The following is an 18,273-nucleotide window of genomic DNA, read 5'->3' on the forward strand; positions in this document are numbered from 1 at the left end:
CCTTCCAAAAAATGAAACAGGAAGAGCCGCAAAACTATTTCTTGTTTTCCTATGTTGACTTTATACAGATACCGAACACTTGAACAAATGATTATGTCTGCTGTTAAGCTATTCCTATTACACAAGGAAACATATATAGCATGGTAAAATTAAAACAAAGCAGTAGACCGTGTGATTTTTCAAAGTAAAAGTGAAACTTAATTCTACATTGCTCAAGCCAGTATTTGCCCATTTGTACTTAAAATGTCGACTAAAAACCGCCAAGATCTTAATTAACAAAAGAAGTTGCTTTGCTACTAAATACCTAACCACGAATCAAGATCAAATTGATATATGGGTCGGGCACTTGACCAATGCTGCCAAACGCCCGCCCGCCTTCAGAAGTTGTTCGCATCAGAATTGGTTTTACTTTAGCTTCTGCACGCCACCAGCGGAAATTATTTAAAAAATTAATTCGGCTTGGTGGCGCACAAGAGTAGATATGTATTAGCTGCTATGTGCGTGAACAGTCGTTCAGTATTGCATTACAAACGATGTGGTTGCGCATTTATTATTATTTTTAGCAATGAAATGTCATATTATTTTTAGTCTTTTATCGTATTGTATTTTTTCAATGAAATGTCGTGGAGAGGAGTTGTAAGCAATTACAGGTGTTTTTCTGTTGAACATCAGTATGCCTCGAAAGATCTTTTTTAGTGTTCATGAAAGAAAGTGTGCGATTTTAAAGCCTTTACAAGTATAAATCACAATTTTGTAGTCGAATATCATTTGTCCAAGTTTTGAATTAATGTAACATAAATATCGGGATTTTTTATTTTACATCTGAATAAGGCATTTGATTTTTGTTACTAAGTTCAGTTTTCTGCACGTACTTCGATTTGTCACCAAGCTTTCTCCACAACAGAAAGACTTAATTCAAGTTCTGTGTATTTTTGAAGCAGAATATAAGAATGTCGGAACGTTGCAATGGTAAAGGCAAAAATAGGCGTAGATATACCGAAATGTAGTTTGCTCCGTAACAAAATTTTACATCAATGCCTGCCATTTCATAACGATTACATTGGAGTTTAACGAAAAGGTATGCATTGTATCTTCGATGGGTCACACTCTGATCCGTCGAACAAGTTTAATTTAGTAAAAGTTTATCATGCGCATTGCAACCCAGCCAAATATCATCGGTATAATGCCACTGAAGGCAACCAGGGACGTAGCATCACTGGTTGAGTTAGGGGGAATGGGGGTTGGTAATAATGATGGTGGTGGCATCGACGACACTGCTGTTGGTGGAACCAACGAATTTGCTGGTGGTGGAACCGACGACATTGCTGGTTCGGTAGCCATTCCAGCAGTGTAATTCATCCGTAGACTGGCAAATGTGTTGTTGTTGCAATTGTCTGTGTTGCAACAGGCAGCATCACATGCACTGAAAAAAGTGGTACATGGAATTTTTGTAAACTGTATTTTCTGACTGCACAGTTCTTACCATACTGCATAAAGTGTGTATATAATACGCGATGATATTTTAGTTACAACAAAATATAAGCGTTTCCAGTTTACTTTTCTTGGCGGGTAATATGTTGTTTACAAAGATTGACTATCAGTTAAAGTCAGTTTCATTAATTTAAGCAGTATAACCTTATATTACGTATGACATTTTGTCAATTTTTCTGAATACATACGTGATAGCGCTGATAAAACTGGAAAAGGATGGCGACATTTGAGCTACAATAGTTTTGGTTTCCATGATGCAATTTGTTGTATTGGACATAATGACGAAGCAGTTGGCTTTAGGGAGGCAGGCCAGGCCCGAAGCTGATGCAGTCTGAGATCCTTGGCCAGCGCCAACTTTAAGGAAAAAAAAAACAGGAAAAAATATATGATTGGAACAAATTAAAAAAGGTTGCTCCTGTCTCATCGTAGTGTAGGTTATAGTAACAACATAAAGGTCAACATTTTTAGCTAGAAATTCGTTGTTTGCGACAATCGTAATGGAACAGGTTAAACAATACTGCACGCGCCATGCATTATAATATAATCGGATTTGGTGTATGGATGACATTAAGTTTAAATGCACGCATACCTACCGTCTACTCTCACACATTGAGGGTCAACCATACTCATGGGGCATGTCGACATGTTATACACGGTTTCGGACTTTCCCCCAACAGTTAAATTCATGTAACCGGTGTAGCAGCTAATCGCGTCAGTAGAATACACTAGCGCCATAGCGGGCAGTAGTACGGTGAGACAGAAAGGTTTCATTGTATATTTCGTAGTTGTTGTTACTAGTTTGAAACAAACCTGTTGACAAGAAAATCATAAACACTTATTTTAAACGTTATTGGTATCAAGCTGCATTCAAATAGTACCATTCGAACATTTTTTGCATTTAAAATGATTTATTTGACAGCAGAAAGCAGGTCAAAGGCTAAGCCTGGCCATTCAACTGCCTTGAACAAGATTTAAATTAAAAACCAACAAAAAGTGTTTCAAGAATTAAAATCGATACATAGAAATATTTAAGTTCCCGAACAATCGTTGCATATCAAAAGACTAAAGATCTATTATCAACGCTTATAACTGTTAAACTATCGCCAAATCTCCAGCGCCTCTCTCAACTCTATTCTTACGTTCGGGCGCATCCGCCGCTGTAAAGTTTTTCGGTATGCGTCAGATCGGCCCCTATTGGCTGTAAATTACTTCCTTGTAGCTATAATCGACTCTTTCGGCAGTTTCCTTGAATTGTTGTTTGAAACGCTTTGTTGCCGACCCAAACTTTGTACGTATAATCACTGCACCCAATTATATAAACTTTTCGCAATTTTTAAACTTTGTATATTAGCGAGACCTTTTAGGTCGAAACAGTGGCCATCTGTCTGCAGCAAATTCATATTATTGGCTCCACATTGCTTATCATATGATTATTGTGACACGGGGCCTGACGGCACTATTGGTTGAGCTTGCTTGGCCGTAGTGTTTCCACCTTGTTTGCTCCGTAAGGTTGCACCTAGTTTGGTGCCCAACGGATGACGGTGACTGTATAGTCACCACAAAGTGGAAGTCTTTGCTTGGCCGTTTGGTCTGCAAAGTTCGTCTTATAGTCACACCAGCTGCACTGATGAGACCTTTTAGGTCGAAACAGTGGCCATCTGTCTGCAGCTTATACACAAATTTGTATATTAGCGTTTTGCAAATTAAAGCCGTAACAAACAATAAAGTACTCCCTGCAAGAACAGCGTGATTGGCTGTCTTACAGGAACAATACACGAAACTTCAAATTTTTTGGACAATGATGAAAGACTTTCCTATATGAAACCGAAACCATAGCGCTTTTTCAAAAACAATCACGCAGCAACGCTAAATATGCTCGCCACAATTGTTACATTTACTAGTTCAGAGAATAGGATTTATCCCAGCGTCACTCGATAACTTGATACTAGTTTCTATAACGTTGAGGCAGTGTTGTTGTTGCAATTATCTTTGTTGCAACAGGAAGCATCACATGCACAAAAAAAGTGGTACATGAGATTTTCGTAAACTGTGTTTTCTAACTGCATAGTTCGTAACGTATTGCTTTCGTAGTCCTTGGAAAGTGTTCTTGCAAAACCTAACAGAAGCAAAAAATCGTTCCGGTTGTTTATATTTTGCGAGTTGCTTTTCCACGTTCTTTAACCTCCAGCATGTTTGGTCGTTCTCTTGGATTTTGTTGCCAGCATTTTTCCATAACATCTTGCATAAGCTGAATACATTCCTTATCCCTAACATCCATCCTCTTCCCCAGGATTTGTTTAATTTTGTCAGTGTTGGGTCGAGATCCGAACTTAACTGCTTCAACGAACACTTCAGGTGGTGTTGTAAATGGATGCTGTCTAACCAGCATTGTGTAGAGCATCATCCCAAAACCAAACGCGTCTTGCTCCTTGCTCAAGGGATGACTTGGATCCTTGAGAACCTCTGGAGCTGTATAAGCTAATGTAAATTGATCTCGTTGTGGATTCTCAGTGAAAGATAGTGCATTGGTGTAGTTGCACAATTTGGCACCTCCGAAGTCTGAGAGCTTGCAATAGAAATCTTTGGAAATGAGAATGTTTCCAGTTTTTACGTCACAATGAACCAAGCGTTTGCGTTTGTTGAAGTTGTGGACAATGCTGAGGCCCCTTGCCACCTCTGTACACTTTTGCAGAATAAGTAAGACAGGAAGTTCCACATCTGAGTTCAGCAAAAGTTTTTGAAGATTTCCGTAGTTGCAATATTCCATTACAATGGCCATGGCATCTTTCCACTTTGTATAGCCGTACACACGGACCACGTGATCGTTGTCGGAACTATATTTGAGGGCAAGCTCATTTTCAATCCTTCATAAAACGCAAATCACATTTTTATTACTACCTGTTTTCACTACATCACTTCCTACGTTGTATGACATAATCAGAAATATACTCACATGTCTCGGATGTATTTTCCCTTTTTCATAGAATAACATTTGAGAACAACTGGACCAAGGATTTGGTGCAAAGCAAGTCTAACTACAGCAAAACCTCCCGAACCCAAATCTCCTTTCTTTCCAGGAATGCAGAGAAATTCCTTCGGGTCGTATTCGTGTAACTAAGATTAACAAATATACGTCACCAAATGGTTAACATAATCATCGTGGCCGTGCTTAAAGCGCCCACGCTTTGCCGAAAGCAAATTCAAATGTATTACGGAAGATTTTAAGTTATTTTCATTGCTTACCTTTGACGAAGTATTCATTATTTAATAGTTCTGATGAAAGACAAACGGCAATGAAAATTATGATGAAAACAGCAAAACTGTTTTCCAAATAATACAACCTTTCAACCGGTAACTTCAACAATTTGCCCTTCCTGCGGGTGTCAATCAATCAGACCAACGTCATAAAAACTTCTGCAAAGCGAGTCTTGCGATATTTCCAAGCTTACCGGATGTGACGTGTCTTCGTGATTAATGGAGAATTCCTGCTCTGGTTTTGGACGAAAGTCAGAACTCTCGTTAAGTGATTAACTTCTTAAATCCTTCCAAAAAATGAAACACGAAGAGCCGCAAAACTATTTCTTGTTTTCCTATGTTGACTTTATACAGATACCGAACACTTAACAAATGATTATGTCGGCTGTTAAGCTATTCCTACATGACACAAGGAAACATATATAGCATAGACCAATTTAAAACAAAGCAGTAGAAAGTGAGATTTTTCAAAGTAAAAGTGAAACTTAATTCTACATTGCTCAAGCCAGTATTTGTCCATTTGTACTTAAAATATCGACTAAGAACCGCCAAGATCTTAATTAACAAAAGCAGTTGCTTTGCTACTAAAGACCTAACCACGAATCAAGATCAAATTGATATATGGGTCGGGCACTTGACCAATGCTGCCAAACGCCCGCCCGCCTTCAGAAGTTGTTCGCATCAGAATTAGTTTTACTTTAGCTTCTGCACGCCACCAGCGGAAACTATTAAAAAAAAATTAATTCGGCTTGGTGGCGCACAAGAGTGGATATGTATTAGCTGCTATGTACGTGAACAGTCGTTCAGTATTGCATTACAAACGATGTGGTTGCGCATTTTTTATTATTTTTAGCAATGAAATGTCAAATTATTTTTAGTCTTTTATCGTATTGTATTTTTTCAATGAAATGTCGTGGAGAGGAGTTGTAAGCAATTACAGGTGTTTTTCTGTTGAACATCAGTATGCCTCGAAAGATCTTTTTTAGTGTTCATGAAAGAAAGTGTGCGATTTTAAAGCCTTTACAAGTATAAATCACAATTTTGTAGTCGAATATCATTTGTCCAAGTTTTGAATTAATGTAACATAAATATCAGGATTTTTTATTTTACATCTAAATGAGGCATTTGATTTTTGTTACTACGTTCAGTTTTTTGCACTTACTTCGATTTGTCACCAAGCTTTCGCCACAACAGAAAGACTTAATTCAAGTTCTGTGTATTTTTGAAGCAGAATATAAGAATGTCGGAACGTTGCAATGGTAAAGGCAAAAGTAGGCGTAAACATACCGAAATTTAGTATTTATTTAACAACAGCTCCGTAACAAACTTTTACATCAAAGCCTGTCATTTCATAACGATTGCATTATATGTTTTATCGAAAAGGTATGCGTTATATCTTCGATGGGTCACACTCTGATCCGTCGAACAAGTGTAATTTAGTAAAAGTTTATCATGCGCATTGCAACGCAGCCAAATATCATCGGTATAATGCCACTGAAGGCAACCAGGGACGTAGCATCACTGGTTGAGGTCGGTGGAACGGGTGTTGGTGATACTGATGGTGGTGGCATCGACGACATTGCTGGTTGGGTAGCCATTCCAGCAGTGTAATTCATCCGTAGACTGGCAACTGTGTTGTTGTTGCAATTGTCTGTGTTGCAACAGGCAGCATCACACGCACTGAAAAAAGTGGTACATGGAATTTTTGTAAACCGTATTTTCTGACTGCACAGTTCTTACCATACTGCATAAAGTGTATATATAATACGCGATGATATTTTAGTTACAACAAAGTATAAGCGTTTCCAGTTTACTTTTCTTGACGGGTAATATGTTGTTTCCAAAGATTGACTATCAGTTAAAGTTGGCTTTATTGATTGAAGCAGTATAACCTTATATTACGTATGACATTTTGTTCATTTTTCTGAATACATACTTGATAGCGCTGGTAAGAGTGGAAAAGGATGGCACAAGTTGAGCTATAATGGTTTTGGTTTCCATGATGCAAGTTGCTACACTGGACATAATGACGGTGCAGTTGGCTTTAGGAAGGCAGGCCAGGCCAGAAGCTGTTGCAGTCTGAGGACCAAGGGCAGCGCCAACTGTAAGGGTAAAAAACAGGAAAATTATGCAATGAAAACCTATTAAAAAAGGTTGCTCCTGTCTTATCGTAGTGTAGGTTATAGTAACAACATAAAGGTCATGATTTTTTAGCAAAAACTCGTTGTTTGCGACAATCGTAATGGAACAGGTTAAGCAATGCTGCACGCGCCATGCATTATAATATAACCGGATTTGGTGTATGGATGACATTAAGTTTAATGCACGCATACCTACCGTTTATTCTTACACATTGAGGATCAACCATACTCATGGGGCATGTCGTCATGTTATACACTGTTGTGGATTGTTGCCCCAGAGCAGTTAAATTCATGTAACCGTTGTAGCAGCTAATCGCATCAGTAGAACACACTAGCGCCATGACGGGCAGTAGTACGGTAAGACAGAAAAGTTTCATTGTATATTTCGTAGTTGTTGTTACTAGTTTGACACAAACCTGTTGACAAGAAAATCATAAACACATATGTTAAACGTTGTTGGCATAAAGCTGCAACTCAAGTAGTACCATTCGAACATTTTTGTGCATTTAAAATGATTTATTTGACAGCAGAAAGCAGGTCAAAGGCTAAGCTTGACCATTCAACTGCCCTGAACAAGATTTAAATCAAAAACCAACAAAAAGTGTTTCAAGAATTAAAATCGATACATAGAAATATTCAAGTTCCCGAACAATCGTTGCATATCAAAAGACTAGAGATCTGTTATCAACGCTTATAACTGTTAAACTATCGCCAAATCTCCAGCGCCTCTCTCAACTCTATTCTTACGTTCGGTCGCATCCGCCGCAGTGAAGTTTTTCAGTATGCGTCAGATCAGCCCCTATTGGCTGTAATTTACTTCCTTGTAGCAAAGTTGTCGAATGTTTTTGCAGTTTCCTTAAACTCTTATTTTCTACCGAATATTTGGGCAGGGTTAACGGCCAGGAGTAATCAAATCTTGGTGCGCCAAGATACTGAATTTTACTCGAACTTATTAGTGAAATGCTCTGTTGCCAACCCAAACTTTGTACGTATAATTTCTGCACCCAATTATATTAACTTTTCGCAATTTGTGAACTTTGTATATTAACGTTTTGTAAATTTAAACCTTAACAAACGAAATAGTACTCCCTGTAAGTACAGTGTGATTGGCTGTCCCTTCAGTACGCCAACATCTTAAAATTTTGTGGACAATTAAAGACTTTCCTATATAAAACCAAACCCATCCCTTTTTCAAAAGTCACGCAGCAACGCTAAATATGCTCACCACAATTGTTATATCTACTAGTTCATATAATAGGATTTATCCCAACGTCACTCGATAACTTGATAATAGTTTCTATAACGTTGTGGCATTCTGGTAGATAATCATCCAAGAATTATTGCCGGCCACACTTTTTCTAGTCAATCACACTCAGCGCACATTTTGAAACTAAGAGAAAAGCCGGCACGAGTCATCGCATTACGCGGACTGCGCGGGACCTTCTGTGCAATGTGCCCACTCCCTCCTGTGTTGTGAGTCTAAACCCGCTGGCCCTCAACAAGCTTGGCAGGTGGGAAGGAAACGCCTTCAAGCATCATGCTGCATCCGATGTTGTGATGTACGGTAACCTCTGGCTGATGTAACGCCGAAATGAAAACAACTTCAAGCTTCTTACGTCTTATTTAGGAATTTACAAAACTCACTAATACATACGGCGGCATGTTCGCGATGTAATGTTTTCTTGTAGCATTGGTTCCTGTAGCGTTCTTCTAGCGAAAACGTATTATTTTGATCGACGTTATCGTAGCTGATAGTCAAATACATTCGTTAGAATATCGTCGGAACCGTCGATTACAATAAATATGTTTCTGAGAGAATACATTACAAAAATGTGAAGAAACACAAGCAAAATTTCTCTATATGCAACAATCGCTTGCAGGTCATGCTGGCGATATTTAACCTCTGTGGATTAATCATCAATCCATATCCAGAATAGGGAAGTTTGGTGCAAAAGATTTTGTATATTTAGGCAGAAGTGCCCTTATCAAGCACAACGTTCGTAAATCCACTTTACTTCCTAGAATAACAATAACTTCGTTGGCCAAATGACAAAAGCCCCAACAGCCGCCTTCGAGACGGCAAGTTCCTGTTTAGTGTAAGCGCTTACAGTCGTGACCCTTGTCATTGCATAGGAGGATGTAGCTCCTCGTTTCTGGCCTGTAAAGTGCGCTACGGTTTTCTTGAAACGAACGACACAACAAAACGCCGGCAGTTATTTTTGAACTTTTTGCTGTTTAAGAAAAATGCACGTATTTGACGGTCAAATACGCAACAAAACACTATTGTGTGTCTGTCCACTTATGATAGGAAATAAACGTGTAAAGGTTCCACAATTCTTGTCGGTTCGGAAATATATAACAAGGCGACGAAAACATAATGGCCGCCACAGAAGTTCATGAAAACGTTCAACATATTTTATTTGGTGTTTTACTCGGGTGAACAAAGAACCAAGATAATCCCCATTCCTGGGTCGGTGCATGTTTTTCGTAAATAGGCATTGATCCCAGGTAGCAAGCTTATCGCGAAAGACGGAACGAGAACAAGATACCGCAACAGCTTCTAGTTTAACGCTCAAGACGGAAGTAATGTGCATACAGTTGAACTGAGTCATGACGCTACGTCACTCCTCCACTGAGCGGCGCACAAGTTCCAGTGTTAAACTGAACAAATCCGGGCAAAAACAACATCGGTTAAGCGACCGACACATACACCAAGAAGAAAACCTGAGCGGGTTGCTTGACAAGAATACCCTGGGTTCGAATCCAAAGAAAAATATTGTATAGATAACAGTCACATTTATAGCAAGAATTTAATGTGAATTGGTTTATCGTAGTCCCTGCTGGTTTGTGGCGTTTTTACTCAAAAGTGAAAAGAGTCATTGGAAAGTAGCTCAACACAAACAAATAAAGCATAAATGACATCAGTATATGTTTGCTTGCGGAGGATTGTAGAGAAATCAATAAAATCGTAGGTCATGAACGTAATACTCGCTTACCGTCCAATCTCAGACATCGACTATCAGAACAGGAGGTGCTCTTAAAACTTTCTCGAGGGAGAAGAAAATTCACATCCAAATCTTTGTATCCGTCATAGCAATTGAGTGCCTCGGTATCGTACATTAAGCCAGCCAAGGCAATGATGACAACCAGCAGTTTATTAATAACACAGTTCATACTGATTTTGATGTGACGCTAACATGCAGTAAACCCTGTACAAACGGAAAGTTGTAACCAACACAAAGTCGCTTCCGCTTTTCAAATGTCCATGCATCGAGTTCCTAAAACAGCTAAACTTTTGATTCTCACATCCAACATAAAAAGCACATCAGGAAGATACAAAAACGTTTTATACGTTTCGCCCTTTGTCTTTACTGCTAATACGACCCCTTTACCGATTCCCAAAACAATGGTTGTGCTTTCTCAGTCTGCTGGATTTGGTCGTAAATGTGCCACACATTTTTGAGCCCGTTACCACACAGCTATTGGCCCTAAAATACCTTAAAACCTCGGTGGTTTTACTAGCTGCAATAAAACACCGCTTTCTTAAACGATACCTCTTTTGGTTTTCATAACGCCACACGACATATGCCAGATAGCGAAACTCAAACATTTTGTTTCTATTGTTGGGTTAAGGTGAAAGCGATTGGGTATTTTTAGGGGGTGCATTGTTGTCTTAATTTCAGTGCGTCGGGAGTTTTGAGCCATTGTAGTTTAAAATGTATTCAGTTCCTCTTTCGATTCGCGTAAGGTATGTACATAAATTGACGACACGTCCTTGTTTGAGTAGCAAACAGATGATATCTTATAGAATCCCCTGATCACATTTATAGATTTTGAACCGAGATTTAAGCTGGTAGAATATTTGGTTTCTTAACGATATGCCACAGCTCCCTTGTGGTCAATACTTAACCTGTAACTGCATACTAAACATGGAACACGTCTTGCGATCAACGCACAGCATTCAGTCAAAAATTATCGTTGATCCTTTTGCCTGGTACACACTTAGCTCAAATATGAAATCCTCTTTGATTGTGGTTCAAATACTTAAAATTGCCACAAAGTTACTTACATACTACCAGTAAGTGGAACAACAAATCTAATTACAAGGGATGCCGCATACTGAAGTGAAAACTAACTTTTCCATTGGCACCCGTTAGTTCTCAACCGGGGCAAGACAGCGTACTATTTTTTTACCTTCTGGAATGCCTTGAGTTACATTTTATGTTGATCTGATAAACCGAAAAAACGATCACGTCACGAAATACAACTGGCTATACTGTAATTGCATGCGTGTTGAACGTGATCAATGCAAGCAAAGTCAAAATATACACAACAACAACAGAAATTCGCTTGTTGTGGAATGGTTTGAAAACGTCGATTTTGAGAAAACTCCATACATTTCTTCGTTGTTTGACAACGTTTATGTTGGTTTGAGTTTTTGCAATCATGCAATTGACTCTGCATTTGTAATAGCCTTCGGTGTCCTTACTTTAAAGTGAAACCGTAACTTAACACGAACTAAACTATATGTCATGAAGTATACCCTGACCTTCGTAGGTTAGCTGATATTCATGTACAGCTTTATGGAGTAATTATAATAACAACACTTAGCCAAAACAGTAACAATATTGCTAAATAACCTTAGCTCCAACCATCATCACGTGATGTAAAGTGACATCGTGATGTGAACTCTCAAATTAATAAAATGTGATTAACAATAAGATTGAAGCACAAAGCATCAGAAATACTCTTCCGTCCATTTGCAAGGTGTTTCCCGAAGATGTTAAAATGGATGATACAGATGTTGTTTTTGTTGGCATGGCACTAGTCGTCGAAGTTGTCGAACTCCTTGGAGCTTCGAGAATGCTCGCCACGCTTTGACTGTTGCAGCCGTCTGAGTCGCAACACGCCGCTTTGCATTTACTGCAATATTAAGGAATTGCACGTTTCGGTTTTGTTCTGACGACAAAACACTAAACTTATCTGGAAATCAATCACGCCATTGCAACAATTATAACTAGATAAAAATAAACCACACTATGTATAGCAAAGAATTCAACACCCTGTATTAGACCTCAGGGTATTCGTTCACCCTCTTGAAACATGCTTACAATCTTAATGAACAATTTTCATTAGGTGACCCACTATCTTTGAGGAATTGCCTGATTTGGGGTGATCGGCTTACCAGCGATGGAACAAAACGATTAAGTAGAGTTTGTGTAGACTGAATGCAAGCTGCCTGGCTCGATATCCCGATGAAAAGTAAAAAATCTTTTCTATCGTATTTTGTACATTAGGTTCACTGGCATCGCAACCACTTTTCCCCGACAAATCAGAGCGGGATATGAAAAATCTTGCTTCCTGAGAGGTTTGAAGTCACGACCCTGGGCATATCGGACCCAAATGGAATTCTACGGAACTCAGCGGTTAGTATGGGAAAATACAGTTTGTTTCTGCTGCCAGACATATTACTCAATAATTTAAAGCTCCTCTGGCACACAAACTAGTTGTTTGGATGACGTTTCGGTCGTTATACAAGAGACCTTCACAATAAAACACAGAAATGCTTCATGCGCATGGTCGTGACTTCAAACTTTAACAGGAGCTTCATTTTTTAAATCTCGTTCCAGCTTGTCAGCAAAAACTAACTTTGACCCGGTTTGGCTGAAATGATCTGGCTACAACACCATTGAATCACTTCCTACTTATATTGGCAACTTATTAACTTTTTTACCTGATTCGCGGTGAATAGTTTGCCGCATTTGGTACAGTTTGAACAAGCTGTTTGTTTGTTGCTTCAGTGCAAGCTGAGAACCCAGCCATTATAATGGTGCATTGAGCTTCAGTGTAACAATCCATGGCATAACCGGAAACGGTGTAAAAATTGCTGCGTGGGCAGTTGCTGCAAAAAAAATCGAGGTTGATGTTGAAAGTTGCACTGCCCGTTAATCGGACATGAGCGCGCACAAGGACATTTTTTATAATTTTGCATTTGCTGCAAAACAAAATTCAAAGAATTTTTAAACCGTTGCGTTGAAATTTGGCATATGGAGACAAATACAAAAATCAAGGTCGTACAAACCTTCCACACGCAAACACCTTTTCCCTTGACAGCATTGCTTGTCGTTTACAGCAGTGCTGTAGGATCCACCATTGTCCACAAACCCGTACTTGCAGGTCAAGGCGTTCGCACACAACGGGGACAAAAGAAGAAAATGGAAACACAAGCTGGAAATTACCCCCATAAGGTCGCGTGCACAGGTTTGAAGAACAGACAATTCGTTTCTATTAAATATTCTCTCTACCGCCCTCATACAAGCATCAATATCACTATAAATTTGGCATTTCTACTTTGTATAGAGACTATAACGCTTAATTGTAAGTAAAGTAAATATTTAAAAGTCTGTTTTTTAGCCTTTTATGTTTGTTTTTGAAACGGTAAAAAGAGGACGTTAAACTGCCCTGTGCTAGAGAGTGTGCCTTAGAGCCCGTGCCCATCTTCTTTTGAACATTTGGCCCGAGAATTATGCGGTTAACTCAGCCAACGGTTCCTTTTTTAAGTAACTGTGTCGTGGTGTCAAAAAGCACCCTTTCTGTTGATTCGCTGAAATGACGTAAGGCCTAACTTTGTTTAATGATCCAAGGATGAATATTTATTAGATAGGGAAATACATATCTGTACTTTAATACTTCTTAATATAAAAATTCATCATGGTTCGTCTCTGTTGTTTGGTACTCAGTATAGGGTACCCAACAGATCGACGTTGACCGGACAGGTACCACAAAGTGGAATCTAGTGTGCCTGCTAGTGTATAAGCTAGCACAGTGCCACTGCAACAGCTGCACTGATGAGACCTCACAGGTCGAAAAAGTGCGTGTACACACCCTGTCTCCAGCTTACCAAAATTCATGATCTTCTTCAAGTTTTACTTAAAACAGTTTGTAGCATTATCACAGTCAACAGCATGTACACTACCACAAGAGTTTCTAAAATCCATGCACATAAGTGTTAATCAATGTTCATTTGAATGCAACTTCAGCTTCAACACCTTATATTGCGCGACTGTTCCACTTCACCTTAACAAACGACTTGTTTTTGATGCCAAACTGAATCTATTGCATTTGTAATGACTGTGTTTAGTAAGGAGCAAATTGCACATTTATGCCTTCGAAAGGAACGTTGCATAAAAGCTGGCCCACGTGTTGTCACAACATTACAAGCCGGTGGGAGGCTTAATGCAAACCGCCACCAATTCAGAGTTCACGTAGTGTTGACAACGTTTGCACAAGGGTCATGAAAGGACAAAAAAAGAAAGACAGAAACGAATGATCCACCTCTCAATAGTTTGGATAAGTAAACATATGTTATCCTTAAATACTTAGCGGGGAGATAGACTTCGTTTGTCGAAACTTGGGTTCATTGGTTTTTGCCAGTGTATGACTTAGTTTTATAATATTCCCACTTTTTAACCTTTCTGCAGTCAAATTGACGACACTTTTGAAACATACGATGTGTATTGTTAATCCGACTGTGGTAATAGAAGTTGTAATATGTTTTCAAAGCAACATTTAAATCATAAAACAAGCAAGAACAAAACTTCCAACCTAATTTATCCATTTTTTTTTTTTATTAAAACGAGAAATCCAATACACGGAGCGTAATTAATCATTTCAACAGAACGAATATCAACATTCCAACAATGAACCACATGAGGTCACTGAAGGCACTTGAAGTTACACCAGCGCTGGTGGTTTCGGTTTGAACGGTGGAGGAAACCGTCTTCAGGTCTTCAAGAGTTCTGTTGTTACAGTTGTCAGTTTCACAGCAAGCCGCCTTACAACTGCACATAGAAATAACATGCTCTCACAACGTCATTAAAGCGTTCCTAACCGACGTAGCTCGTAAATTTTGAGCAGGGTCCACCAAATTTTTTTCACAAAGGGACGTAAAAAATGTGAATGTACTTTTGGAAACCCGGTAACCGTTTAAGACGATATAATTTTTATCACAATGTCATCTCCTTGCAAAGGGGATTTGAAGCAATAAATCCATTTTATGGCCATAAAAGCAGAATGTAAACAAAAAGACAACAGTGCAATTAAATTTAGTGAGAAAAATCAAAACGTCATCTGACAGTGCGGTGTCAATAAATTTTTGTTGGTTTTTGGTCCAAGCCAAAGAGCGGCACTCGACCCAATCGGTTGTAGCTTGGTGACATCTGATTTAGAACAAATTTTCGTTTTTTTTTGTTTAACTATCCTTGATTAGAGTAAATGAAACCCTTACGATTTTAACGACGCAACTAGGTCTGGAATGCCTAGTTTCTCAGAAAGGGTCGTATTTGCGATTTTCTTGCAGTTTTCTTCGCTTTTTGTAGCATACGAACAGCTGCTTTCGGAGAAACATAGAAATCCACTGGGTTTCCCCACATCCATACCGTTCCAACTCCCTTCGGCTTTTTTCGAGAAAAGACAAAGTTTAAACGGGTGAATTATTTTGAAAAACAAGCAAGGACGTAGATACACAGATTAATTAATTTTTATACCAAAAACAACCACTATGGTAAGCATTGTGGAGCCAATAATATGAATTGTGTATAAGCAGCACACCAGCTGCACTGATGAGATCTTTTAGGTCGGAGCAGTGGCCATCTGTCTGCATCTTATACACAACCACTATGCGTGGATAAAATCATTAAAATGGTACAACTCAACTTTCCTTTTTAAATTCAAAAGCACTACATTTGTTACTTTTGTTGAATATATTTTATCGTAGGTCACGAACGTGATACTTGCTTACCGTCCAATCTCAGACATCGACTATCAGAACAGGAGGTGCTCTTAAAACTTTCTCGAGGGAGAAAAATCACATCCAAATCTTTGTATCCGTCATAGCAATTGAGTGCCTCGGTATCGTACATTAAGCCAGCCAAGGCAATAATGACAACCAGCAGTTTATTAATAATACAGTTCATACTGATTTTGATGTGACGCTTACATGCAGTAAACCCTGTACAAACGCAAAGTTGTAACCAACACAACGTCGCTGCCGCTTTTGGTTGTGATCAAATGTCCATGCATCGAGTTCCTAAAACAGCTAAACTTTTGATTCTCACATCCAACATTAAAAGCAAATCAGGAAGATACAAAAACGTTTTATACGTTTCGCCCTTTGTCTTTACTGCTTGTACGACAACTTTACCGATTCCCAAAACAATGGTTGTGCTTTTCCAGTCTGCTGGATTTGGTCGTAAATGTGCCACACATTTTTGAGCTCGTTAGCACACACCTATTGGCCCTAAAATACCTTAAAACCTCGGTGGTTTTACTAGCTGCAATAAAACACCGCTTTCTTTAACGATGCCTCTGGTGAAAGCGAAAGCGATTGGTGGGCTGCTTTATTGTCTTAATTTCAGTGCTTCCGGAGTTTTGTGCCATTGTAGTTTAAAATGTATTCAGTTCGTCTTTCGATTCGCGTAACGTATGTACAATAAGTTACGCCACGTCCTTGTTTGAGTAGCAAACAGATGATATCTTTTTTTTGAATCCCTTGATCACATTTACAGATTTTGAACCGAGATTTAAGCTGGTAGAATATTTGGTTTCTTAATGATAGGCTCACAGTTGCCTTGTGGTCAATACTTAACCTGTAACTGCATACTAACATGGAACACGTCTTGCGATCAACGAACAGCATTCAGTCAAAAACTATCGTTGATCCTTTTGCCTGGTACACACTTAGCTCAAATATGAAATCGTCTTGCATTGTGGTTCAAATACTTAAAATTGCCACAAAGTTACTTACATACAATCTGAAAGCGGAACAACACATCTAATTACAAGGGATGCCGCATACTGAAGTAAAAACTAACTTTTCCATTAGCACCCGTTAGTTCTCAACCGGGGCAAGACAGCGTACAATTTTTTTACCTACTGGAATGCCTTGAGTTACATTTCTCGTTTTTCTGACAAACCGAAAAAACGATCACGTCACGAAATTCAACTGGCTATACTGTAATTGCATACGTGTTGAACGTGATCAATGCAAGCCAAGTCAAAATATACACAACAGCACAGAAATTCGCTTGTTATGGACTGGTTGAAAAACGTCGATTTTGAGAAAACTCCATACATTTCTTCGTTGATTTACAACGTTTATGTTGGTTTGAGTTTTTGCAATCATGCAATTGACTGCATTTGTAATAGCCTTCGGTGTCTTTACTTTAAAGTGAAACCGTAACTTAACACGAACTAAACTATATGTCATGAAGTATACCCTGACCTTCGTAGGTTAGCTGATATTCATGTACAGATTTATAGAGTAATTATAATAACAACACTTAGCCAAAACAGTAACAATATGGCTAAGAACCTTTGCTCCAACCATCATCACGTGATGTAAAGTGACATCGTGATGTGAACTCTCAAATTAATAAAATGTGATTAACAATAAGATTGAAGCACAAAGCATCAGAAATACCCTTCCGTCCATTTGCAAGGTGTTTCCCGAAGATGTCACAATGGAACTAGGCGCGGTGGCATTCAACAACACGACATGAGCTATGTTGGTCTCTTGGATCGTCACGGTATTGTTGTGCAACGCTGTAACGGTTTGAACGGTGGAGGAAACCGTCTTCAGGTCTTCAAGCGTTCTGTTGTTACAGTTGTCGGTTCCACAGCAAGCCGCCTTACAACTGAACATAGAAATAAGATGCTCTCACAACGTCATTAAAGTGTTCCTAACCGACGTAGCTCGTAAATTTTGTACAGGGTTCACCAAATTTATTTTACAAAGGGACGTAAAAAAATGTGAAGCTAATTTTGGAGACCTGGTAACCGTTTAAGACGATATAATTTTTATCACAATGTCATCTCCTTGCAAAGGGTATTTGAAGCATTAAACCCACTTTATGGGCATAAAAGCGGAATGTAAACAAAAAGACAACAGTGCAATAAAATTTAGTGAGAAAAATCAAAATTTTATCTGACAATGCGGTGTCAATAAATTTTTGTTGGTTTTCGGTCCAAGCCAAAGAGCGGCACTTGACCCAATCAGTAGAAGCTTGATGACATCTGATTTAGAACAAATTTTTGCGTAAAACAATGTTTGTTGATATCGCAGCTTAAACGCTGTTGTTTTTGTTTAACGTATCCTTGACTAGAGTAAATGAAACCCTCACGATTTTAACGACGCAACTAGGCCTGGAATGCCTAGTTTCTCAGAAAGGATCGTATTTGCGATTTTCTTGCAGTTTTCTTCGCTTTTTGTAGCATACGAACAGTTGCTTTCGGAGAAACATAGAAATCCACTGGGTTTCCCCACATCTATATCGTTCCAACTCCCTTCAGCTTTTAGCGAGAAAAGACAAAGTTTAAACGGGTGAAT

At 38.8% G+C, this 18,273-nt stretch overlaps 1 protein-coding gene across 3 annotated transcripts; it reads right to left on the reverse strand.

The window, feature by feature from the left end:
• Window positions 1–928: 928 nt before the first annotated feature.
• On the reverse strand, window positions 929–13,066 carry LOC145894911 (uncharacterized). Of its 3 annotated transcripts, none has more exons than XM_082983582.1 (6): window positions 12,970–13,066; window positions 12,622–12,789; window positions 11,636–11,810; window positions 2,085–2,301; window positions 1,680–1,845; window positions 929–1,423 (listed from the first exon to the last, which is right to left on the reverse strand). In XM_082983582.1, exons 1-6 carry the CDS (start codon window positions 13,002–13,004, stop codon window positions 1,132–1,134), a joined length of 1,053 nt encoding a protein of 350 aa, XP_082839708.1. In that variant the 5' UTR covers window positions 13,005–13,066; the 3' UTR covers window positions 929–1,131. The 3 variants fall into 3 exon arrangements, with proteins under 3 accessions (XP_082839708.1, XP_082839707.1, XP_082839709.1); XM_082983581.1 differs by lacking the exon at window positions 2,085–2,301 and adding an exon at window positions 7,084–7,303 and having other exon boundaries at window positions 12,970–13,053; XM_082983583.1 differs by lacking the exons at window positions 929–1,423; window positions 1,680–1,845; window positions 2,085–2,301 and adding exons at window positions 5,953–6,426; window positions 6,683–6,848; window positions 7,084–7,303 and having other exon boundaries at window positions 12,970–13,019.
• Window positions 13,067–18,273: the final 5,207 nt, after the last annotated feature.

This window comes from Ascidia mentula, chromosome 3 (genome assembly GCF_947561715.1).
Source record: "Ascidia mentula chromosome 3, kaAscMent1.1, whole genome shotgun sequence".
In the NCBI taxonomy this organism is placed as follows: domain Eukaryota; kingdom Metazoa; phylum Chordata; class Ascidiacea; order Phlebobranchia; family Ascidiidae; genus Ascidia; species Ascidia mentula.